Below are 24,338 nucleotides of genomic sequence, written 5' to 3' on the forward strand. Positions count from 1 at the left end.
TGACATTCACCCTACCTCAGCACAGACTCCCCGGCGTCCCTTGGAAAACTCCTAGAATGTGTTCCAAATGAAATGAAACGGAACCATGGCAAATTTCAGAAAAGCCAGTGTTTGTGGTTTCTCGGCAAGCTCCATTTCCATCTGGGGCATATGGTCTGAGTTTCGTATGTGTCACACGCCTCTGCCTCCCTCCCCACACCTCACACGTCTTACCCTGGTTGTTGGTACTATAGGATATCGGATAAAATTACGTCTCATTGAATATATATGATCTTACATTAATCATCAAGCTCACGAATAAATTATCGTGCAAATGAAAGGGCAGGAATATAGTAACATCAAAATACTTTGGAATTGAGTCTGATTTCTAGGTCTGGTTTCTCAGTGTTGGCCTGAGATGTTCTACTTCCTGTTTGCTGACCAGGCCCTCCCCCCAGCACCCTCGCTTCATTTCACAGTATTTTGAGAGGGGGACCCCGACAGGGCAGGGGCTGGTAGCTCACCCGGATAGCAGCTGCTGGAGCTCAGAGCCTTTGGGCCCCAGGGCCGCCTGGGGGGAGGCCAGCCGTGTGCCCTCTTAGGAGGCTTATCTGGGCCTGCTGCTGACCAGCTAATCCCATAGGGGAGAGGGCAGCGCCCGACACACCCATGGGTTCCCAGGCTGCTGTTGACCGAGACAAGGTCTGTGCCCACCTTTGTCACAGCCCCGTCCGCTAGTTAGATGGCGCTGTTCCCGGGTAGGAAACAGGCTCAGTGCTGTTTATTGACCTGCGCAAGATCACACAGCTAGGAGGTGGCCTGTCTGACCCATTTCGAGGGAGGACCTCGGTGTCTTGAGGTGACCAAGTTAGGCTACTCATTCATTCCCGGCAAGGCAGAGTGGAGTCTGAGAGGGGCTGGGCCTTGCCCAGAGTCACCCAGCAACTCCTGTGGGAACCCAGGGCTCCCCACTCCCAGGGCAGGGTTCTTTTAGGCTCAGGTCCCAGGGGGGCGTCGTTTAGGCTCAGGACGCCAGAGGGGCGTCCCAAGGGGTACGTCTAAGATCCAGCACCAGCCAGAGGAGGCCAGTCACAGAAAACCCCAAAGCAGGCTACCATTTGCCAGGGCGGCTCTCCCTCAGGCCCTAAGCCTGCTGACCTCCCGTCCTGCTTCCCTTCCTGGAGGGCCTAGGGGGCACAGGTCAGCCCCTCCCATCACCGTGGTCCGTCCCCCACAGGGCGCCGAGACCAGGAAGCGCTCGCCCACACTCAGCAGCCAATTCAAGCGGTCGCTGGAGCTGCTGATGCGCACGCTGGGTGCCTGCCAGCCCTTCTTCGTGCGCTGCATCAAGCCCAATGAGTTCAAGAAGCCCATGGTAAGTGACCCTGGTCCCCGGGTTGGGGCAGCCAGGGACCATCCTGGGGCAGCTGGAGGGGCTGGGCTGAGACTTTGTCTTCTTTGGGGAATGGCAGGGCACCTGAGGGATTTTCAGAACAGGTTCCAATTTACTGGAGGTAGCACGTCCCCCAGAAAGAGCCTGGACTCTGCAGTGGGCTTGACACAGGTTCAAGTCCTGTACCGCCTTTAAGCTGGGCTCATCTCCTGGGGGATTTCGTGCAATAGGCATGGAGACCCTTAGGAGTCAGCCTCGGTTCTTGTTGTGGCCCTGACTTTGAAAGCCCCTTCTCCTTTGGTCCTGGCAACCACCACTTCCTCCTCGAAGCCTTCCCAGGTTCCTCTGACTGGTCGGGAAGGTTCTCATTTTTGACTCTGCTGAATAACATCGGGCTCCTTCTGTGTGCCCGGCGTGGGCCGGATTCTCTCCATGGCCCCATTCAACCTTCCCAATAGCTTGTGAAAGAGGGACCTGAAGGAGGGACCGTTATGGCTCCACATCTGGGACTTGTGACTGCGGGCTTAGGGAGGCTAAGGGACTTGACGCTGCAGAGCTGGGAGCCTGGCCACCCCTCACTCAGGCCCTCTCCTTCCACAGCTCTGGGAGGTGTTGTTTACCACAAAGCTCTTAGAGGCCTAGGGGGAAGCTGGGGCCTGAGGGGTCTGGGGAGGGACGGAAGGAGGGAGGCCAGGGCTGGGCCAGGGAAAGTGCCTGGAGGGAGAGGAAAGGGAGAGGAAACAGGTGGCGGAAGCCAGCCAGCTATGTGCTGGCCCTGCCTCCTGCCTGAAAACATTTCCCAGGGTGGGCTGGCCCATCCCCCACAGGTCCCAGGACTGGGTCTGAAGGGGCAGGAGGGTCACAGAGAGCTCCCACTTTAGGGCAGGAGGTCTGGGGGGAATGAGGCCAGGGCATTGCCAAGGCAGTTGGGTCCCACTCTCCTGTTTTCAGCTGCTTCCAGAACCTTCTCTGGACCCAGACCTCAGCATCTGTTACCTGAACCTTAGCAGCAGGACCTTCTCATTGGTCTCCTGCCTCCTTGTTCCAGTCCCCATCCCGACTGCAGTGAGAGCCAGTGGGTCTCAAATGCAACTCTAACCTGGTCACTCCCTGCTGCCTCCCTAGCCTGGCCTCCGAGGCTCTCTCAGTCCCTCTACAACCTGCTGCCGTCACAAACATGATTTTGTGACAATGAGAAAAGATTGTCTCTTCCTTAGGGCGCCTTACTGCCAGCAGCCAGAAAGTTGTCTGAATAGCTGCAAACCTACCATGGCTGTAATATGAAGGGTACCCCCTGGGGCTGAGCAAGGCACCCGGCACCTGCACAACCATAACCTTGGCATGGATTAGTTTCCTCCCTTTCCATGATGTTCCCTAGCATGTCCTGCACTTTTAGGCTTCCACACCTTTGCATGCGTTCACCCTACCTCCTCCAGTGCTTTTTCTCCTGACAGGATTAGAGCAAAGACCACCTCCTCCGGGAAGTCCCCTCGAGATATCCCAAGGGGAGTTAAGCTGTCTCTCCTCTGTGCCCCCAGAGCATGAGACTCGTCCCACGCGAGGGTCTCATTTTGTGCTGTTAAGTGAGTTCAAACTGCAGATCTAGGGTCGGCCCACCGCTGCTCCTCATCTGTTGTGTGGCTGGGAAAAGGCCGAGTGGGGCCGAGCTCCGAGCAGGAGCCTCCGGTGCTGACGCCCTTGGCTCCGTGCCCGGCAGCTGTTCGACCGGCACCTGTGTGTGCGCCAGCTGCGGTACTCAGGGATGATGGAGACCATCCGAATCCGCCGGGCCGGCTACCCCATCCGCTACAGCTTCGTGGAGTTTGTAGAGCGGTACCGGGTGCTGCTGCCCGGAGTGAAGCCGGCCTACAAGCAGGTACAGGGCTGGGGGGCAGAGGAGGCGGGAGGGAGGGTCCCAGCTCTGGGCTGGGCAGGGGCACTGGTTTTCTCATTGGCACAGAGTGCTGGGCGTGACATCAGCCCGGCCGCCTCAGGTACGATGGGGAAGATGGGGGATCAGCCAGTAGAGGGCTTCCGGGGGCTCAGCTGGCATGGACTTCACACACGTGATGTAGTGGACGAGACCAGGGCTGCCACGTGCGCCCCGGACGTTAGACACGGGAGAGGGTTTTGTGGTCATTCTGCCCAGCTAGGGAGAAAACTGAGGGTCAGAGAGGGCAGGACCTGGCCAGGGTCACACAGCAAGTCTGGTGCAAACCTGGAGCAGAGTCCTGCCTCCTGGTCTTGGAAGGGACACTCGGGTGGCCTTGTCACTCACTGGTGGGGCTGCCCATTCCCTGTGCACCCCCCAGGACGACCTTCGGGGGACATGCCAACGCATGGCCGAGGCTGTGCTGGGCACCCATGACGACTGGCAGATTGGCAAAACCAAGATCTTCCTGAAGGTGAGCATAGCCGCTGTCTCTCGCTGTCTCGTGGATATGTGAATTCCCCATCATGGCAGGGACAGGGTCCTGGGGGCCTCTGTAGAGTTCTGTCAGGTGGGCCTCGGTGGTCTTCTGCAGTCTGTGATGGGGACGTGGGGTTCGGCCTCCTCTGTGGGGGAGGGGAAATGGATTTTAAGACCGTCTGTGATCTGGGGGGTGAGGTCAGAGGTGGCTCACCAGGGAGGCCTGGATTCAGTCAGGAGCCTGTGGCTGGCTGCCTGCCCGCCCTGGGACTTTGGGCAAGTCACTGGCCCTTTCTGAGCCTCGTTTTCCCAGCTGTAAAACGGGATGTGTTTAGGGGGTGGGGTTCTTGGGTGTATCTTTAGGCCCCCTCCTGTGATTTCCTGCCAGGCAGGGTTCCCCCCCGGGCCATGACAGACCACATGCCACCCCCTCTGTCCTCTCTTCGGGGCCTGTTCCCACCCTCCCTAAGCATCGCCTGGAGCTCAGTGGGGCTGGACTTCGGGATGGGGCAGTTGGGAGGGGGCAGGGCTGGGAGCCAGAAGCTGGGCCGCGGGTGTCTTGGCCTTGGGGTAGAGCTTGCTGGGAATTGGCCGTGTCTCCACAGCTGCAGCAGGGACAGTGTGAGCTCCCAGCCGGCCGCCTTCCCCATTTCCATTTCCGCTGTACTAGAGTTCTGGCTGTCCTGGGTGATGGGCAGGGCTGCTTCCTCTGCTGGGAGGGTGGGGCCCGGGCAGTTGCGGGAGAACTACAGGACGGAAGGGAGGAGGCAGCCCCAGCAGGAGAGAATCTGGGGTCTGACGGTCTACTTCCGCCCTGGCTGAGGGGCTGTGGGCCAGTCCCTTCATCTCCCAGAGCCTTTATCCCCTCGTCAGAAAACCTTGCCGACTGTTCCCTGCCTGTGCAAATCACTACTGCCATCCGGAAAGCTCGTCCTTTGTGCCAGGCGGGGCCGTTTATCCATTTTTATCCATGACCTTGTGTAGTCCTCGCAGCAGCCCTAGGAGGTAGGACTGCTGCGCCCATTTCAGGGAGAGGAGAAGTGAGCTGCCCAGGTGGTTCACTGACCTGGAGCGGAGAGCAGGGCTTCTAGCCTGTGTGGGAAAGTGAGGGAAAGCGGGCAACACGATGGTGTCCAGAGAGCTCTGAGGACCGTCCTTGTCCCATTCTCACCTCCCTGGGCTCTTCAGAAATGTGCCACTATTTCGAGAGCCTAGACACCTACTTCTCATTCGTTCCTCCAGACAGCCTGCTAGGCCCTGTGCACAGTGAGGTGGTCTGGGATTATCTGATGGGTGTGGCTCCCCCATGAGGCTCAGCATCCCCAGGGCAGGGCCCCAGTCTGCCTGTTCACTGCAGCCCCATCCCGGCACTTAGCACTGTGGTGACACATGGAGTGACACAACGATTCATCTGTATTGAATGTCCGAGGTTTTGTCTAACTGGAGGGAGGGTTGGGGGCCTGGGTGTGAGGAGAAGAGAGGCCTAGAGAAGTCAGCAGGGCCTGCATTATGGAGGGCCTGAGTACCGGGCAGAAGACCAGGCTTGACCCTGGGAACCGAGGTGTCATTTTAAGGTCACCATTAGATTTGTGTTTTAAGAGGGCTCCTCCCTGAGGGGGGGCCAGAGCAGGAGTGACAGAGGCCAGGAGTTAAATGGCAGTGGTCTGGCCCAGGTCAGGCGCCCACGTGACAGAGACCTTTAGAAACGTGGGTGTGGGGACACCTGGGTGGCTCAGTCGGTTAAGCGTCCGACTCTTGATTTCAGCTTTGATGTCTCTGGGTCATGAGATCGAGCTCCGTGTTGGGCTCCATGCTGAGCGTGGGGCCTACTTAGGATTCTCTCTCCTCTCTCAGCTTCTCCACTCTCACCCCATCCCCCAAAATAAATAAACATTTGGAAGAGTGGGGGCTTGGGCAGAGATGGCCATAGGGATGAAGCCTGTGTGTGAATGATAGGCTCTCTGACCCCTCCAGTCGGGTTAAGCTCCTCCTACTCCATTTGTCCCACCCTGCCGCCAGGCCTCCAGGAAACAGCCAAGAGCCGCGTCTGTGGGAGGCTGTCCCATGGGGCCAGAGCAGGGCAGGGAGCTCTGAGGGAAGGGAGGGAGGGCCTGTGTGGGGAGGGCCTCAGCCCCGGACTGTGAAGGGGAGGGCACTGCTCAGGAGCTCTGCACTCCAGGACCACCACGACATGCTGCTGGAGGTAGAACGGGACAAGGCCATCACCGACAGAGTCATCCTCCTGCAGAAAGTCATCCGGGGGTTCAAAGACAGGTAAGTGCCGGGACCAGCTCGCCCACCTCGGCTCACATACAGATGTGTGTGTGTTTGGCTTACCTCTGTGCCCCTGAATGAACACTAGGAGTAAACACATGCACGCAGGAACGAGTGCGCCATGCACAGGCGCCGTGCATGTGGCACATGCATGCCATGCACACGCGATCATGCTAACACTGATGAACGCACGGACACGTGACTCATACCCACCTACCTGTGCCACATACGCCCAGTGACACAGTCCACTGCCCTCCATACAAGCACACGTGGACACCCGAGGCACACACGTGGACAGTCCCGTGTCTCGGGTGCCTGATGAAGTTTCCCAAAGAGGAAATTTGAGGTTTCGTAAATTACAGATTGTGTCCCGTTTTCCATGTGAGAGGCATGTGTACAGCTGTGACACTTCACACACAGGCAGGGCTGACTCTGGAGTGTGACTGCGGCTCCACAAAAACCCACAACCTGCCCCTTTAGCAGTTCATCTGGTTACCCCCTCCCTCTCGCCATCTGCTCTTCCATCAGTTCTGTCCATCCATCTGTCCGTCCCCTCCCACAGCTGCTCATTTGCTTATGCACATCCAGATACTGGCTCGCTGACGGTCTCACACGCTGACGTACCCACCCTTCCCTCCGTTACTTACTTCTGCCTTCGGCAGACACCTGCTGTGTGATGTGTGGTCTCTTTGTCCTCCATCAGGTCAAAGGTGACTATCATCCTATAGAAGCTGCCTCACGTGTGCAAGGGACAGCAGTGTGCTTGCTCAGAGTCTGTCAGAAGACGTGGGCTCTTGTCCCAACCTCACTGAGCCTCCCTTTCATCATCGCTAAAATGGGGAAGTTAGTAACAAACAATGTTCACAGTGATCCAAGCTTTTAGTCTTTATCTTATTTACTTATTATTATTCATTTATTCAGTAAATACCTCCTAAATGCCTACCTTAATAGACATATGTGACAAACTTAGGAGGCAGGAAGAGCGGGTGTTTTTGTGTCCATTTTACGGACGAGGAAGGTGAGGTGTAGAGAAGGTATATGCCTTTGCCCAAGGTCACGTGGCTGGGAGAGACAGAGCTGGGCTCAGCCTTACTCTCCTGATTCCAAACCCTACCAGTACCCTGGCTGCCTCTGGGCACTATTTCTCTGCTCTGACATCCTTCTGTATGCTGTTCCAGATCTAACTTCCTGAAGTTGAAAAATGCTGCCACACTGATCCAGAGGCACTGGCGGGGCCACAACTGCCGGAGGAACTATGAGCTGGTGAGCCTCCCCAGGGGGCTGCTCTCTGCCTCGCGAGGCCTTTGAACCTGGCCCGATTGCCGTAGCAGCAGGACGTACCCTGCCCGGGGCCTGGTTGGCCTCCTGCCACTGCCCTGGCTGGCCCCTACCCTTCCTCCAGCCCGAAGTCCAAGTCTGCTTCTTGCGGCTTTTCTCATCTAGTCAGCAAAGTTTGACACTTTTCTTCTGGAATGTTTTGATGGGTTGTGAGCACCTGGGCCATTAGCTTGGAGGAGGCTGGTGGCGGGTGTGTCACATGGGTCTCTGCAGAGCAGCCGGGCTGCAGTCCGGACCTGGGGCCGGGGAGGCAGACAGGAAGGAGACCAGCTCCTGGTCTGAGGATGGGGGTTCGTTGTGGGGGGGGGGGGGGCCCGCCCTCAAGGGAAGCCAAGTCCTCTTTCTAGAAAACTTCTGTCTGCGAGGAAACAGAGCTTAACTCTGGGGAGACCTAGTCCGAGAGAAGACAGAGCTTTGGGGCACGCCAGTCAGAGCGGAGCCCAGCGCGGTGACTGTCCTGTGGCCAGGGTCAGCCTGGGGTCGGGGCGGCAGGCTCCGAGCCGGTCCGTGTCCTTGCAGATGCGGCTGGGCTTCCTGCGGCTGCAGGCCCTGCACCGCTCCCGGAAGCTGCACCAGAAGTACCGCCTGGCCCGCCGGCGCATCATCGGGTTCCAGGCCCGCTGCCGCGCCTACCTGGTACGCAAGGCCTTCCGCCACCGCCTCTGGGCCGTGCTCACCGTGCAGGCCTACGCCCGGGGCATGATCGCCCGCAGGCTGCACCGGCGCCTCAGGGCCGAGGTGAGGGCTTTCGAGTGAGTCCACAGCTCTTATGTGCCCTGAGGGGTGCTGCTCCACCCCGGGCAGGCAGGTCCCCCCTACACCGACACCTGCAGAGGGGCCCTGGGACCATGCCTCCTGTGGGGAATGCACACAGCTGGGATCGACCCCTCATTTCCATCCTCTCAGCCAACGGCAGGGCCCGGGGCCCAGTCACTGTTGTGGTGAAGCTGGTTTGGCTTCGGGAGCCACCGATGTCCCCAACCTGCTGTGTGACCTGGGGGCGTTCCAGGTACCTCAGTTTCCCCATCTGCCAAACTACTTGGCAGAGTCGCTCCCGGTCCCAGAACTCAGGGTGGCGCGGGTCAGAGCTGGCAGGAAGCACTGTGACGGTGCCCACGTGGCTGCCCCTTCCCTCAGTACCTGCGGCGTCTGGAGGCTGAGAAAATGCGGCTGGCAGAGGAGGAGAAGCTCCGGAAGGAGATGAGCGCCAAGAAGGCCAAGGAGGAGGCCGAACGCAAGCATCAGGTGAGCTGAGCGGCCCAGACCTCAGATGTCCATTCGCTGGTTCAACAGCACTGGCGATTTGTCCTCTGTCCACACAGCCTGCCTTCATCCGTGCACTGGGTGCTTGGTCCCGTGCCAGGCCTGAGGACAAGGGGCCGTGGCTCCAGAGTAAGAGGCGCCATGCCCATCACCTTTTCTAGCTGGGAGATAACACGGATAAAAAGCCAGAGCCGGAGCGAGAGCTCCCAGTACGGGAGCCTCAGCCGCATGGGGCTGCTGAGTGCTTGAAATGGCAAAGGGCTCTAAGTGTACAATATATACTAGTTTCTGAAGACAGTAAAATAGAAGGAACGTGAAGTATTTCAGTACTGTTTTTAAAATATTAATTACGTATTGACATATTTTAGAACTATTGGGTTAAATAAAAATATATACGTATTTTTTATTTGCAAGAGAGCGAGAGAGCTCACGAGCGGGGGAGAGGGGCAGAGGGAGAGAAAGAGAATCTTAAGCAGGCTCCACACTCAGCACGGAGCCCGAAGTGGGGCTCGATCCCATGACCCTGGAATCATGACCTGAGCTGAAATCAAGAGTTGGACACTCAACCGACTGAGCCACCCAGGCACCCCTAAAATATATTATTAAAATAGATTTCGCCTATTTCTTTTTACTGTTTTGAATAAAGCTACTCCATTCAGGGCTTGCATTATATTTCTATTGGACAGCGCTGGTCTAGAGCCTCAACCCAACAGCTGTGGGATTTCCGGGTTGGTGTGGTCCCCTCCGGCGGGGGAGGGATGAGCAGGCTTCCTGGAAGAGGTGGTTCCCAGCTAAGCCCTGACGGGCAGGCAGGATTACTCTGGACTTGTCTCAAGGCTTCTGTGTGGCCCAGTGCTGGGCATCTGTCTGCACTGGATTCTGAGGGCTGGGCAGGGTGGGGCCGAGGATAGAGAGGCTGGAGGCTCAGTCCTTCCCAGCAGTCAGGAGGGCCCGGGGGGAGGCCGGGACTGAGGCCTGGCAGCTGCGGGGGCTCTCTGGGGCTCCCTGAGGAGGGCGTGCTCCCTGAGGCCGTCTCCTCTGTATCCTCTCAAACTCCCAGGAGCGCCTGGCCCAATTGGCCCGTGAGGATGCAGAGCGGGAGCTGAAGGAGAAGGAGGAGGCTCGGCGCAAGAAGGAGCTCCTGGAGCAGATGGAGAGAGCCCGCCATGAGCCCATCAACCACTCGGACATGGTGGACAAGATGTTTGGCTTCTTGGGGACTTCAGGCGGCCTGCCAGGCCAGGAGGGCCAAGCACCTAGTGGCTTCGAGGTACCAGGCTGGGGACAGGCCTTCCGTCCTTTTGTGCCTGTTTGCCTTTAAGTCCCCCTGACCCATGGGCACAACGGGCAGCAGTAAGACATGTGGCCCATGCAGCCCCTGACCTGTCCAGCCAGAAGCTCGCCATGCAGCCTTGGGCCAGTCACTGTCCCTCTCCAGGGCCAACTTTTATTCATTCACAAACTTGTATTCATCCGTATACTGAGGACCTACCACGTGCCAGACTCTGTTTGGGCAACAGGATGGCAGTGTTCCACCCCGTGGAGGAAGAGCTGGCCCCACAGGGACAGGTTGGGGGGCCGCAGGGCCAGCCCGAGTCTGGTCCGTGGCAGGGAACCTCTCTGGCTTCCTCAGGACCTGGAGCGCGGGCGCAGGGAGATGGTGGAGGAGGACCTGGACGCAGCCCTGCCCTTGCCTGACGAGGATGAGGAGGACCTCTCTGAGTATAAATTCGCCAAGTTCGCCGCCACCTACTTCCAGGGCACGACCACACACACGTATACCCGGCGGCCGCTCAGGCAGCCGCTGCTGTACCACGATGATGAGGGCGACCAGCTGGTGAGGGCTGGGGCTGCGCGGGCGCCCAGATGGCAGGTCTCTGGGGGTGGGACTAGGGCTGACTTCACCCTGGTACCCCGGGCCCCGTAGCCCTCCTGTGGCCCTCTCCAGCCCTCCCCCCAGATCCCCAGGCCATTTTGATGGTTCAGCAGTACCCTATGCCCATGACCCCTGACACGTTCTGCCCCAGGCGGCCCTGGCGGTCTGGATCACCATCCTGCGCTTCATGGGGGACCTCCCTGAGCCCAAGTACCACACCGCCATGAGTGACGGCAGTGAGAAGATCCCTGTGATGACTAAGATTTACGAGACCCTGGGCAAGAAGACCTACAAGAGGGAGCTGCAGGCCCTGCAGGGCGAGGGAGAGGTGAGGCCCTGCTACCACCCCCCCAACCCCCCCGTTCATCCATGTCCCTCCCAGGCCAGTAGGGAGGGCCACCCGCATCCCCATCCTCAGGGTTCTCAGCAGAAGGAGCCCTTAAAATTTGCCTCTGCCTCACCTCCTTGACCCCCACTATCCTCTGTCCCCTTGTGGGAACAAATGTGTGAACGTTTTGTAAACTGTAAGGCGTGGATCGTGATTGAATGAGGCCAGGTAGCAGAACCAACGGCCTTGCGGTCAGAGCCAGCACCAGTACTGACTCACTGGGAGGCACTGGGCAGGCGCCCGCACTTTTCTGGGTCTCTGTTTTCCCATCATCAGCTGGCTGGTGGGGGGCAGCGTGGATGTAAACGTCAGTGTGGAGGCGCACAACCCGCTAGCCATAGCTCCGTTGTCAAGTGCTCTTGTCCTTACTTTGGGCCCAGGTGCTTGACCCTGACCCCTGTTTGTCCTGCAGGCCCAGCTACCGGAGGGGCAGAAGAAGAGCAGCATGAGGCACAAGCTGGTGCACTTGACCCTGAAGAAGAAGTCCAAACTGACAGAGGAGGTTAGACCAGACCCTGGGCTGCCTTAGGAGGCCCAGGGTGGGGCAAGACTGAGCTGGGGGGACCACGGGGAGTGGGAAAGGGAGCAGATGTGGCCTGTTCCCAGGGGCTTGGGCTGGACCGTGTCGGGGGTTAGTGGGCAGGCAGGAGTGCGAAGCAGAGGGCGGGGAGCATAGACTGGGGCCGGATCAGGGAGGGCTTCCCAGAAGAGGAGACTGGAGAGCTGGGGAGGGTGAGAGGCAGATGGCGAGAGGGAGGACATTTCCTGCCAGGGCAGGGACCCGTTGCATTTGACCCAAGGACCTTTCAGATGCCTCAAACTTCTCTGTGAGTGGGCGTGCCCATGGGCATTAACAGTAACGGTTTGTTTGAACTCTCAGTTAGTCACCTCGCTTTTGTTGAGCAGCACCGCCCTGGCCCTGTGCTCCAGGAATGTGCAGGCAGGGAGAGCAGCAGACACAGGCATTTACAGCACAGGGGGACTGGCTCCCACGTGTCCCTACTTTTGCACACATCAGTCCCTCTGCCTAAAGTTCCTCCTTCTCTGCCTGGGAGTCACCTCCTCCAGGAAGCCTGCCCAGGCCCCTCTACAGTAGACTCAGGCTCCTCCTCAGGGCTTCCCTAGCCTGCTTTGCCACTGCCACTGTCCTCTTCCCCACCTGAGGCTCAAATCCAGTCCTATAGCCACGTAGCCCCAGATTGGAATCCCGGCTCCACCGCTGGGTATCTGAAAGGCCCAAAGGGGGAAATGCCTGCTTTTTCCTGGGTTCCTGAGAGGATGGCATGGGACGATACCTGTGGGTGCCCCATAGACGTGAGGATCTCCTGCGCCTTCCCGCCGGCAGGGGCATGTTCCTGCCACTCCCTGCTCTCGCTCCGGGACTCTGGGCAGGGTGCAGGTTGGCACGGTGGGCTGTGTGGAACCAGAGAGGAGAAACACGTCCGTAAGAACCCAGGCTTGGGGCTGTTCACAGGGAACTGGGCGGTTGGAGCCCAGGGTGTGTATTCTGGCTGTCAGGGTTGTGTGGAGAGATTGGGGTCCCGCTACGAGTCAGAAGAGCAGGTCCCTGTCCTGGCTGAAAGGGCTTCCCTGGGGTAGGGGGTGGAGGGTGGTATTAAGGAGACTGCAGAGGAACCTTGTCCCCAGTGTGTGGCACCAGGCCAGTGCTGCCCAGCTGTCTGGACCCGTCAGCTCTGCACAGGGCGGGGGTAGGACAGGGCTGGGGCTCTCACGGTGGTGGGGAGCCAGCTCATGTGGCCATTCTCAGGATCTGCTCTCCAGGGGAGTAGGCAGACTCAGACATGAGGCAGGGCCCCTCACTTGACCCTGCCTGGGTCAAGCCTCGTCCCCTCCCTCTGGCCCAGGTGACCAAGAGGCTGCATGACGGGGAGTCCACTGTGCAGGGCAATAGCATGCTGGAGGACCGGCCCACATCCAACCTGGAGAAGCTGCACTTCATCATCGGCAATGGCATCCTGCGGCCAGCGCTCCGGTCAGTGCCTGAGGAGCGGCTAGTGGGAGGCATCCCACAGTCTCTGGAGTGCAGAGGCCCTGAAAGGCTTTTGGTGGCTGAGTTGTGGCTTTGTCACCTTGGTAACAGATTAAGCCGAACAGATTAGGCCTGGGGTTAGCTCCGCTGCTAGCTAGTCATGTGACCTTGATAGAGTTGTTTCATCTCCTGAGCCTCAGTTTCTTCATCTGTGAAGAGGGAATAATAATCACACTTACCTAATAGGCTTATGGGCAGATCAAACTCGGGAGAATGTGTAAGATAGGACCCACGTAGCAGGCACTTGGCAAATGGCAAGGCACCTGTTGTGCTCATTACCTGATGCATCTTCTGCCTATTCCTTATATTCTTATAACCTATTCCTGCCAGCTCACCTTTGGTGCACCCAACCCAGGCCTGTGTGCAGGGTTACCGTGGTTAGCATGCCCGGGAATCCCGTGAGTGCCTTCTTCCCCGCCCAGGCCCGGGAAAGGTCTTTGTTCAGGTCCCTGGGGTGTTGGGGAGGAGATGGGATGATCCAAGAGTAACCAGGAGCAATAAAGGAATCAAGTCTGCTAGGTCAGTGGAGGGAAGACAGGACTTTCTGAGGACTCTATCTGCACCAGATGGTCGGTTAGGAGACCCGACCCCATGAACTCATGCATGCTGGCTGGGAGGGCGGCAGGATGAGGCTGGGTGGGGCGTTGAGCCCATTTGACCAATGGGAAAACTGAGGTCCGGACAGGGGAAGAGACTTGCCAGGGATCACTAGCCTCCCAGACTTCCTGCCTTCCAGTCAGGCATCTTTTCATTGCTGTTGGAGGCCAGGGACTACCTCACCAGAGGTACTCAGGGACTCAGGGCCACCTGCCTCCAGGAAGGAAGGGTAGCTGCCCAAGGTGTGTTGAAAGGGCAAGAATCTGCCTCCTAGTTATCTCACCATCAGACCTAAAGTTGTCAGTCCTAGAGAACATAGTGCCAGGAGCCCTGAGCCAAGAGGCAGAAGCCTGGGTGTGACGTCTCTGAGGGCCCATGGCCAACCCCTGCCTTCTGTTGGCCTTGGCTCCTAGCTGTAGGTGAGAAAGTCTTTACTGGTCTGTGATGAGATGGGAAAAATAAGGAAGTTTCTAAATCTAAATCTGATTTATTTAAAGAACTGTTCTTTGTTCTGAGATTTTTACCCTTTCTACTTTTTGAATATTAATATTACGTTTGTTTTACGAAATAACGGTGATACAGATAGCGGGCAGATTGTGTTATGGTGTGTTTTAAATGACCTTATTTGTCGTGATAAAAAGTTAGCAACCTCAGAATTAATTTTGAAGTGACACTGGCCTCTGAAGATCCGGGCACCACTGAATGGGATTATCCGTCCTTCTCTGCCCAGTCCCGCCCTTCTGAGAGGGAAGAGCAGCAGTGCCCCCTGGTGGTCACTTTGTCATCGAGGTCCTGTCCTTGGCCCTGAACAGGCAGGCAACAGCTAGCATTTATTCACTGTGCCAGGTGCTTTATAAGCAAGCCTTGGCTCATTTTTTCTTCACAGAAATCTTGTAAAGAAGGTATTATAGTTTTCCTTTAAAATGAAAACAAAAAAACTACCTTCATTGCTTTGATCTGATTACAAAAGTAATACAAGGCCGCTTAAATACTGTATTCAAACATTACAGAAATATCTCAAGGGTAAGTCAAATCCCTTGCCCATTCCATCTCCCGGAGAAACTCCAGATGGGTTGGCTGTTTCTGCCCTTCTGGTTGCCATCAGTAGAAATTGTACCTGCTGTCATGACTATGGGAGGGGTGCAGAGAGGTGAACTCCCCTGGCCAGGCCACCCAGCTGGTGAGGGACAAGGAAGGGAGGGAGCCTGGACTTCTCATCAAAGTGATCACCGGTGGCTGTGGCTGCTGTGCCCCAGAACAGGATGTGCACCATGCTCTGGATCATGGGGCCCTGACTGCGGATCTGGATTAGAGTCAGGAACATGCTTCGTGCCTGATGAGCCTGACTCCAAAGCAAGGCCCTCTTCACTGGCTCCGCAGAGCCGTGGGCTCAGCCTTCCCCAGTCGGCCCCACGCAGCCTCCTCCTGGGTGGTCTGGGGCAAGCAGGAGGGGGACAAGATCGGGTGTCTCACCTGTAGCCTGGAGGGGCCGGGCTCATTTCTGACGCAGTCTCCCTTCCTTGCTGCCCCGCCCAGGGATGAGATCTACTGCCAGATCAGCAAGCAGCTCACTCACAACCCCTCCAAGAGCAGCTATGCCCGAGGCTGGATCCTCGTGTCTCTCTGTGTGGGCTGCTTTGCTCCCTCGGAGAAGTTTGTTAAGGTAGGGAGGCATAGGGAGGCATGGGCCTCCTGCGGTGGGAAGGGTATCAGAGGTGAGAGCAAGGGGAAGAAGCTCAGCGGGGCTTGGCAATGAGGCCTCACCTGGGCCTCGCCTGTCCTCTCAGGCCTCCGGCTCCCGCTGGCTTCTTCCTGGCCCTCCTCCCGGGTTCCCAGCCCTTCCCTCTGTTCTCCCTTCAGCCACGTTTTATTTATGAGGAGACTAAATTTGACAACAGCGTCTCCTGGACCCTCCACTTATGGTCTTGGAGAAGGCACTTTGGTTGATTTCAGGCCACTTTTTTTTAAGTTTTTTTTTTTTCATTGTTTGTTTATTTTTGAGACGGCGTGTGCACAAGTGAGGGAGGGGCAGAGAGAGAGGGAGACACAGAATCCGAGGCAGGCTCCAGGCTCTGAGCTGTCAGCACTGAGTCCAATGAGGGCCTTGAACTCATGAACCGTGAGATCATGACCTGAGCCCAAGTCAGACGCTTAGCAGACTTAGCCACCCAGGTGCCCCTCAGGCCGCTCTTTTGACTGTGCCAGGCCCTGGGCACTGGGGACACAGAGGCAGAGCAGGTGACAGACAGCAGGACCGACCTAGCTGGTCAGTGCTGTGAGGAGGAAAGCGCTGGCCCAGCGGGGGAGTCAGGGAGGTGGGCCCTGGTAAAAGAGAAGCAGTTAGACTAGGTGAAGAGAGGGGGTATGGCGTGTGGGGTGAGTCAGGAGGCGTGGCTGAGACTGAACAGGGTCAGAATATGGCGGCCTTGCTGCCAGCCTGAGATACGTGGACTTGATCCCAAGGGCAGTGGGGCTTAGCCCCGGAGGATGTGGGTGGCTGGGTCTTGAGCAGGTCCTGAGTGTGGGTAGAAGGGCTGGAAGTAGGAGACCTGATGAGGCCAGAGTGGAGGCCCCTCAGCTGGCCCTCTGTCTGCAGTACCTGCGGAACTTCATCCACGGGGGACCGCCTGGCTATGCTCCCTACTGTGAGGAGCGGCTCAGGAGGACCTTTGTCAATGGGACCCGGACACAGCCTCCCAGCTGGTTGGAGCTGCAGGTGTGGCCCCCTGCCCTACCCAGGCATGCGAGTGTGTGTGTGCATGTTTGTGTATCCCCAGTGCACTCCAGTGCCCCAGAAACATCCCCCGCTTTAGGAGTCTATGGTTCTTCAAGCACCCACCGTCAAGTTTGGGATTCCCAGGCCTATTGGGACAGGAAAGCACCCAATGGATGATTGACTCCCATCTGCTGGTTTTATGGTCAGATGGGGGTTCCCTCTGTGTCTTAATAGCTTCCTCTGTAACCTAGCAATAATGATCCTCATTTCACAGGGTCTTGTGATGGTTGTATGAAGTGAGGGCAGAAGCCCCTGGTTTGTGGCAGTGCCCAGCCTCCTAGCCCCAGTGCCCAGCCTCAGGGGCTGTAAAGGTTCCATCAGGGCAGGGAATACTGCAGGGTCCTCTGGGCCCCTGTGACCAGGCACAGGCGATGTCCTGGTGGGATGCTGGGGTCTGAGGCTCTGGGGCAGCTCTAAAACCCTAGGGAGCAGGGAGCCAGGAACCCAGAGGGCGTGAACTGGTTTGAAGTGAAAAGATTCTCACAAACACTTTTTGGTCATTTTCAGGCCACTAAGTCCAAGAAGCCCATCATGTTGCCTGTGACCTTCATGGATGGGACCACCAAGACCCTGCTGACCGACTCGGCGACCACGGCCAAGGAGCTCTGCAATGCGCTGGCTGACAAGATCTCGCTCAAGGACCGCTTTGGGTTCTCCCTCTACATTGCCCTGTTTGATAAGGTACGGCCGCCCCGCAGGGCCCCCTCCTGGCGCCACCCCCGCTCCCGTTCTGGTGCTGCCATGTACTGGCTCGGGCAATCTCGTGCAGTTACTTACCTTCCAGAGTGCGGTTTTCTCTCAGCTAGTGGTGACTCCGCCTCTGCCCAACTCATTAGGACTGTGGAGGGCACCTAAAAACCGGGCGGTACGGTGGAGATCGAAACCCAGAGCTCACTTCTGTTGTGTATACCTGGGCCCATTCAACCCTCCCCTGGCGCCAGGGAAGAAGCATGGCAGAGACAGCTGGAGGTGCGCACGAAGCCACTTAGCTAGGTTCCATTTTCTCATTTGCAAATGGGAACAGACTTTTATTTATTTTTTTTTTTCAGGTTTCCATGGTAGTTTCCTTTCACCTGTTAGTGACTACCTGGAGTATGTGCCTCCCTGGGCACATCTGGGCCTAGAGCCTTCTCCGCTGGGCTGGGCCCAGGGGTGGGTGATTACACCTCTACACTCAGACACGTCACATGCAGCAGATGTGCCCCCCGCCCACCCCGGCAAGTCCAGGGACATTTGCCTGGACTTTTCTCACCTACAGATACCTCCTTGTTTTCAGTGACCGTCCATCAGAGTTTCACACAAGGCTTACACTAGGAAATGGGAACACTTGTGTGGCTGTGCTGACTCAGACCCCATGGCGGGGCCTTAAATTCCCTTCTGGTCTGCTTCTTGGGTGACCCGGACGTGTCCCTGCCCCTCTCTGAGCCTCGGTTTTCCATTCGAATGAGAACAGCTGGCACAGCTGATGGCTCTTTGTAAGGCCTTTCTTGCTTGCTCACCTTTCCGTCCCTGCACCTGCAGGTGTCCTCCCTGGGCAGTGGCAGTGACCATGTCATGGATGCCATCTCCCAGTGTGAGCAGTATGCCAAGGAGCAGGGTGCCCAGGAACGCAATGCCCCCTGGAGGCTCTTCTTCCGCAAAGAGGTCTTCACGCCCTGGCACAACCCCTCAGAAGACAACGTGGCCACCAACCTCATCTACCAGCAGGTGGTGCGAGGGGTCAAGTTTGGGGAGTACAGGTGTGAGAAGGTGAGTGACCGCGAATCTCGGCTCACAGCCCTCTGTTTTCCAAATTTGGGACGAATGTTACTGTCTGTGCCCACCATTAGCTTATGTGGAGGTTAGCCTGATTGAGGCTTCTTCTGGATTAACACTACCTGTAGGAACAAAGGCTTTGAAGAACAGCGTGACTCTGTGGTGATGGTGCATGGTATGGAGTGTGTGCTTCAGAACTTGCTGTATTGTTCTGAGTTAGTCTAGAAAACTCTGTGCTGAAGGAGTAAGAGATCTGCTCATTTAGACCAGAGTTTGCAAGTGCGTATTCTCTTAGTCTCCTTTTAGGGACAGGAGTGACGTGGAGAGACTCGTGTCACGTTATTTTATCTTTGATGATGGTGATGATGGTTCTCACGGTACCTATGATTCTGTTGGTGATTATGATGGAGGAATAAAGATGGAGAGGATGGAAATGAAGAGGGCGGTTGTTGGTGGTGGAGATGGTGCTGAGGGTAGTGGCAATGATGATGATGGTGTTGGTGACGGTGGGTTGGTGGCCCAGGATAGTGCTAGGTTGGTGATGGTGACAATAGTGGTGTTGTTGGAGACGATGGTGGTGTTGATGGCGGTAACGGTGGTGGTGACGATCATGGTGATGTTGGTGTTGGTGAGCTGATATTCAGGCAGAATGCATTATTAGTACAGCTATATCGGTTGTTCAAATGCTGAGAAGCTTTGAACTGGTTGGAAAACACTACTGCCTTCAAGACACCCAAGAGGCTTTTCCTACTGCCCCCTCTGCTGAAGCCCTGGCGAGCCCCGGGCAGACATCACTAGGGCTGATGTTCACCACCCCAGGCAGAGAAAGGGCAAATGGCCAGTACCCATCATCTGGCCTTCTGAAGCCTTTGCAGCATGGCCGACCTGTCGTTCACTACTTGGACTATCCCAGGGTGGGGTCGTGATGGTGATGGAGATGGTAATGGTGATGCCTGCCCCTCACTCTGACAGAACCAGCGGTGCCCAGGTCCCCCGTTCTCCAGGGCAGACTGTCAGCTCCAGCCACTCACCAGGGTGGGAATGTGGTGGCTGACCCATTACCGATGGGCTGGCTGGCTCTCTGGGTCAGCTCGTGTGCCTCTGTGCTGGTGCTGGGAGACCCAGGAGAAGGCAGGGATGTGACCCTGCCCCTAGGGAGCTCATGGTTCCCCCAAGCAGATAAGAACTTCTGGGGAATCAGTGAGAATGGAATTTTCCAAAGGCCGGAGTCAACAGCTAGAGGAGGCAGGGCTCTGAGGGCTTCGGTGGTCTGGAAGGGCTTCCCGAGGGTGTGTGAACAGCACCTTCCTCCCCCTCCCTACCTAGGAGGATGACCTGGCTGAGCTGGCCTCCCAGCAGTACTTTGTGGACTATGGCTCCGAGATGATCCTGGAGCGCCTCCTAAACCTCGTGCCCACCTACATCCCTGACCGTGAGATCACACCCCTGAAGACACTTGAGAAGTGGGCCCAGCTGGCCATTGCTGCCCATAAGAAGGTAGGAGGGCAGGGCGGGGTCTTGGAGGAGGGGCTCTCTGGTGACATGCGTCTGCCCACAGGGCTGCTGGGAGACGGGATGGCAGCCTCAACCTCCTGCCTCCCAAGCAGCCTGTCTCCACCATGGACGTCGGTTCACTCGTGTCTTAGGCTGTCTACTCTAGGCTGGTGCCAGGGATGCAGAGATGGATCATACCTGATCCTTCAGCTTCATGAGGGAAACTATGGGTCCACGGATATTGGGGTCCCCTGGTCCGGCAGCAGACGCTTGCTAGAGCTGCAGCTCAGGAGTGTTGGCACCTGCTGGAAAGAGCTTCTAGCAAGTGTATCCTCCTTTCTGCCGAAAAGAACTCCGGCCCAACTTCCTGCCTGGGGAACTTTAGGTACAGAGCCCCCTCAACCCCCTTGCTTGAGGCCCCAGGCCCATAACCAGCCCCAAGTAGCTCTCTTCCAAGCTAAGGGGCCTGCTGCCCAAGTAGAGGAGGGGTGGCCTGGCCGCTGAGGGGGACGGATGGGCCCCCCTGCCTCCTGGCTGTGGTTGTGGAAGAGCAGAGTATCTTGGCACATGAGTTGCCCGGTTGGGGGCCCCACAGACCAGCAGTCTCTCACCCCTCTACACCACACGGCCTCTTCCCTGCCCCAGGCGCCCCATGCCCTTCTCCCACCCTACTCTGTGCCTTCCCTGGCGAGCTGCCCACAAGCCTCCACTCCTCCCTGAACCCACCCTGCGCCCTCTCTACATCCAGGCCTGGCTCCCCTGCCAGCCCCCCTCTCCAATCCCTCTGCAGAAGAGATGCATGCTTTTCCTCTACCCTTCTGTCTGTCTGGGCAACTTCCTGTCCCTCATCCCTCCCACCCTGCCAGCTGCTGAAGCCCATCCATTCCACGTTGCAAACAGCTTCCGTCTCTGCCGTTCCCCGGGCCTCCTCGGTGTTCGCTGCCATCATGCACGCGGCATGTGGCGTGTTCTGGGTTGGGTGCCATTGTTTGTTAACTTGTTCTGCTTTGGGTGAGTACAGTCAGGCACAGTACTGAGCCCTGGGGATGCAGCTGTGAAGCAGACAGAGTTGGGCTCTGCCCCTGGAGCCCACACCTAAGCTATAGCTGTGTCTCTCCCTTGGACCAGAGCCTGTTGGCCTGTGGGTCCCCAGATCCCCCGGTCAGTCTTCTCCCAGAGTGCACATATGTACATGGCTTTTAGAATCAGAGTGGTAAAAACATTTGGGGACAATTTCAAACTTGTGGAGAAGCTGCAAGTTCAAGAACCTAGAACTGTATACCCCCCCCCCTCCCACTTCACCCAGACTCACTGGTTGGTAACATTGTTGCCACATTTGCTTTATGATCCCTTCTCTTTGCATGTGGACGTGCATTTCTTCTGAACCTTTTGAGATTAGGCTGGAGACATGAAGCCCCTTATCCCCGAATGCTCTCTGCTCCTGGTCCTCTCAGTGCCTGGCACGCACATGGGTCTTTGCCCATGTTTGTGTCTATAGCTGATAAGTACCATGAGTTCAAGTTGATACATCCAGTTCTGCTCCAACACCACCGAGTTCTTAATAGGGCTCCGAGGGATATTTTTAGATAATAAAATGCCAGTGCTTTGGTTTCTTGCCAGCAGCATTGCATTATCCCCTGGCCTCTCCAACCCTTCCCTGCGCTCCCGTCTTCATGACTCCCGGGTTCACCTGTCAGCTTCTGCCAACAGCCCAGTCTTGCAGTGGCTGCCTTGCCTACACTTCTATGTGACCTGGCTCTCACAGGCCCGTTCCCCACTCCCTCTCCCTGGTCCAGTACACACACCCCTGTTTAGCCACACACGTTCCTGTTTCCCAGATGTCTCCCACTCACCCTTGACTCTGGGCGTTGCATGCATGCTGGGCAGAATTGTGGGCTTTTCTGTCACTGCTGAATTGGGAGCTCTCTGCGGGTGGGACTTGTGGAGTGATGGGGGTGGCTGCGGGCTGATGGGCTAGGGTGGAGCCGTGGTGCACAGGAGGACACAATAGCTCCAGGGCTGTTCCTGGCTTGGGGGCATGAACATGGGATTTTTCCAGACAGAGCTTATCTGATGGCTTTTCTCTCCTGTCCATCCCCACCCCCCAGGGGATTTATGCCCAGAGGAGAACTGATGCCCAGAAGGTCAAAGAGGATGTGGTCAATTATGCCCGTTTCAAGTGGCCCTTGCTCTTCTCCAGGTTTTATGAAGCCTACAAATTCTCAGGTACCTCCTCAGCCTTCCCGCCTCCCAGTCTTTCTCCAGGCCCTCTCCCCTCCCTCCCTCTGTGGCTCCAGCCCACAGCAGAAGGAGGGAAACAGCCCGAACCAGACTCCCCAGCCAGCCAGGCTCCTGCCTGCAGTGTTGCTTGGTCCTTCCAGATCGATCCACAGAGTGGGTCCTGCCACCCCGCAGTCCAAGTGCTCAGCAACACTCTGGGTTAAACAACTGAATGGCTATTAAGATAGTTAAAACACCTACTCTGTACGGAAGAAGGTGGCCCGGGGTATGGGCTGGGCTGACTCTGCAGCTGAGCACAGAGGTCATGGGCCCAAACCCACGCAGGCTGTTGGCTCAGACATCCTGAGGTCCTAATTACTAGGCATCTGCTCTGTGTGAGGCCCTGTGCTGGTGCTGGCCTTCACAGAATCATGAAGTATCTGCCTGGAGGGACCTTTGGGGCTCAGTTAACTCCCTACCCATATATAACCTCTCTCCAGGGCGGGGACTTGTCCAAAACTGCACAAAGACCAGAAGCAGAGATAGGATTCACACCAAGTTTCCTGATTCAGCACTCTCCTCCCACTGTGCTTTGAGTTTTGGCCTGTAGGGAGGTTGTGCTCTCTGAGGCTCAGTTTCCCCATCAGTAAAATGGATGATAAGTGATTAGTATGGAAGCCAAACTCTGCACGTTCCATCTGTGCCCTGTGGGGAATCTACCTCTCCTGGTCCTTCCATACTTATCACCTATCCCCCTTACTACCTCCCTGGTAGCGATGAGTACTGGGAAGGGCTGGACTAGGTGTGGGGCAGCCTCCCTCTCACTGTGTGGGTCTCTGTCCCAGGCCCCAACCTCCCCAAGAATGACGTTATCGTGGCGGTCAACTGGACAGGCGTCTACTTTGTGGATGAGCAGGAGCAGGTGCTTTTGGAGCTGTCTTTCCCTGAGATCATGGCTGTGTCCAGCAGTAGGTAAGTCCATCGCCTCCCACACTGCACTTTAGTGCAGAGCAGGGAGTTGTCCAAAGCTGCACAGAGACCAGTGGCAGGGATGTGTCAAGCCCCAGTGTCCTGATTCGACACCGTCTGAAACAAGAAGGGGGAAGATGGAGACACGGACAGGCAGATGGGGAAGGAGGGGGCTCCTGGAGCTTTCTGGGGTCATGAAGGCTTTTAAGGGGAGTTTCTGCCCTCATCAAGGATGTCATGGAGGTGCAGAGATGTGCAGTGACCTGTCCTGGTCGCATGTGACTGAGCAGTTTGTGCCGCACCGTGCAGGCTTCTCAGCCACCTTCCTCCTAATAGGGACAGAGGGGTCTTTATGGTGCATCATTAATGGCTGTTCTGAGATGGGTGTGGGTGGCTTAGAAGGATGGTCAGGAGCAGTCAATTGTGTACAAAGAGAGCCTGGTCTGGGATTCAGGGGCCCGGGTGGAACTCACCTCCATGTCCTCATCCCTAAAATCTTAATACTTCCCTCTAGGAACAGTGGTGAGAGGGAAATGCAAAAATCAATGGGAGAACTCTTTGTAAACTGAAAGGTGTGGAGCATGCAAGAGCAGGGCTGGGGGTGGCTTCCTGGAATAGACTGGTGTTCCCAGCAGGCCCTCCCCAGATCTGAGGCTTAATCGGAGTGTCTCTGCGCTGTGTCTGATATGGGCTGGAGCTGGGCATGTCCAGCTCTGACCAGGCATGAGCTGGCACAGGGATGCAAGGTGATAAGACAGTCCTTGCCCTTTTGCAGCTTCCTTCAGATGAGAGGGGAGACAGACATTGAACAGGCTGTTTTTAAGCAGGGACAAGTGTGATGAGGGCTGTGGGAGGGCAGGGAGGACTTCCTGGCAGAAGCGGTAGCTAGGCTGAGATCTAAAGGGTGAGTAGGAATTAGACATCAAAGGGGCACTGGGCTGGGCCCTTGCGGGCCTCGCTCTGGACCGTGTGTGACGTTGGCAGGACCAGGTCTGACTCAGACTGGGCTGTGTCTGGCCTGGGCCATGTCTCCCCCCGCCTGGGCCATGTCTGACTGGGCTGGCCTTGGTCTCCTTCAGGGAGTGTCGTGTCTTGCTCTCGCTGGGCTGCTCTGATCTGGGCTGTGCTGCGCCTCACTCGGGCTGGGCAGGACTGACCCCGGCTGGGCCCTGTTCTCCGTGTTGGTCCTGCAGGGGAGCAAAACTGGTAGCCCCCAGCTTCACGCTGGCTACCATCAAAGGGGATGAGTACACCTTTACCTCCAGCAACGCTGAGGACATCCGTGACCTTGTGGTCACCTTCCTGGAAGGGCTCCGGAAGAGGTCTAAGTACGTGGTGGCCTTGCAGGACAACCCCAACCCTGGTGAGTGGTTCCTGGCACAGGCTGCCAGGCACTGGGGGTTAGGGGCATCGGGCAGATCACACACCTTGATCTTGGCCTGGCATTTGAGACCACCTGTGACAACCCTTCCCCAGATACCCTCAGTCCCACCCGGACCAAAAGCCAAACTCTGCACCTTCCAACTGTGCCCTGTGGGGAATCTCCCTCTCCTGGT

At 57.1% G+C, this 24,338-nt stretch overlaps 1 protein-coding gene across 5 annotated transcripts in view; it reads left to right on the forward strand.

The window, feature by feature from the left end:
* The window catches only part of MYO7A (myosin VIIA), an 87,724-nt gene that overhangs the window by 48,788 nt on the left and 14,598 nt on the right, over positions 1-24,338 (forward strand). For 3 of the 5 annotated variants that reach the window (XR_005794696.1, XM_040489443.1, XM_040489444.1), the window contains 20 exons: positions 1,217-1,354; positions 3,090-3,248; positions 3,685-3,777; positions 5,962-6,056; positions 7,235-7,319; positions 7,914-8,132; positions 8,532-8,639; positions 9,718-9,927; positions 10,291-10,494; positions 10,685-10,861; positions 11,334-11,423; positions 12,787-12,914; positions 15,105-15,231; positions 16,165-16,284; positions 16,852-17,025; positions 17,866-18,093; positions 19,426-19,596; positions 21,702-21,819; positions 22,659-22,785; positions 23,976-24,145. Coding sequence is in view for 4 of the 5 variants with exons in the window: in XM_040489443.1 (XP_040345377.1) it covers positions 1,217-1,354; positions 3,090-3,248; positions 3,685-3,777; positions 5,962-6,056; positions 7,235-7,319; positions 7,914-8,132; positions 8,532-8,639; positions 9,718-9,927; positions 10,291-10,494; positions 10,685-10,861; positions 11,334-11,423; positions 12,787-12,914; positions 15,105-15,231; positions 16,165-16,284; positions 16,852-17,025; positions 17,866-18,093; positions 19,426-19,596; positions 21,702-21,819; positions 22,659-22,785; positions 23,976-24,145 (2,941 nt within the window). In the remaining variant the exon portion in view is untranslated. Of the gene's footprint in view, positions 1-1,216; positions 1,355-3,089; positions 3,249-3,684; positions 3,778-5,961; positions 6,057-7,234; positions 7,320-7,913; positions 8,133-8,531; positions 8,640-9,717; positions 9,928-10,290; positions 10,495-10,684; positions 10,862-11,333; positions 11,424-12,786; positions 12,915-15,104; positions 15,232-16,164; positions 16,285-16,851; positions 17,026-17,865; positions 18,094-19,425; positions 19,597-21,701; positions 21,820-22,658; positions 22,786-23,861; positions 24,146-24,338 lie in introns of all 5 variants that reach the window. The other 2 variants (XM_040489445.1, XM_040489442.1) reach the window with 1 other exon arrangement.

Source organism: Herpailurus yagouaroundi, unplaced genomic scaffold (assembly GCF_014898765.1).
Source record: "Herpailurus yagouaroundi ecotype Mexico unplaced genomic scaffold, PumYag 180, whole genome shotgun sequence".
Classification (NCBI taxonomy): Eukaryota; Metazoa; Chordata; class Mammalia; order Carnivora; family Felidae; genus Herpailurus; species Herpailurus yagouaroundi.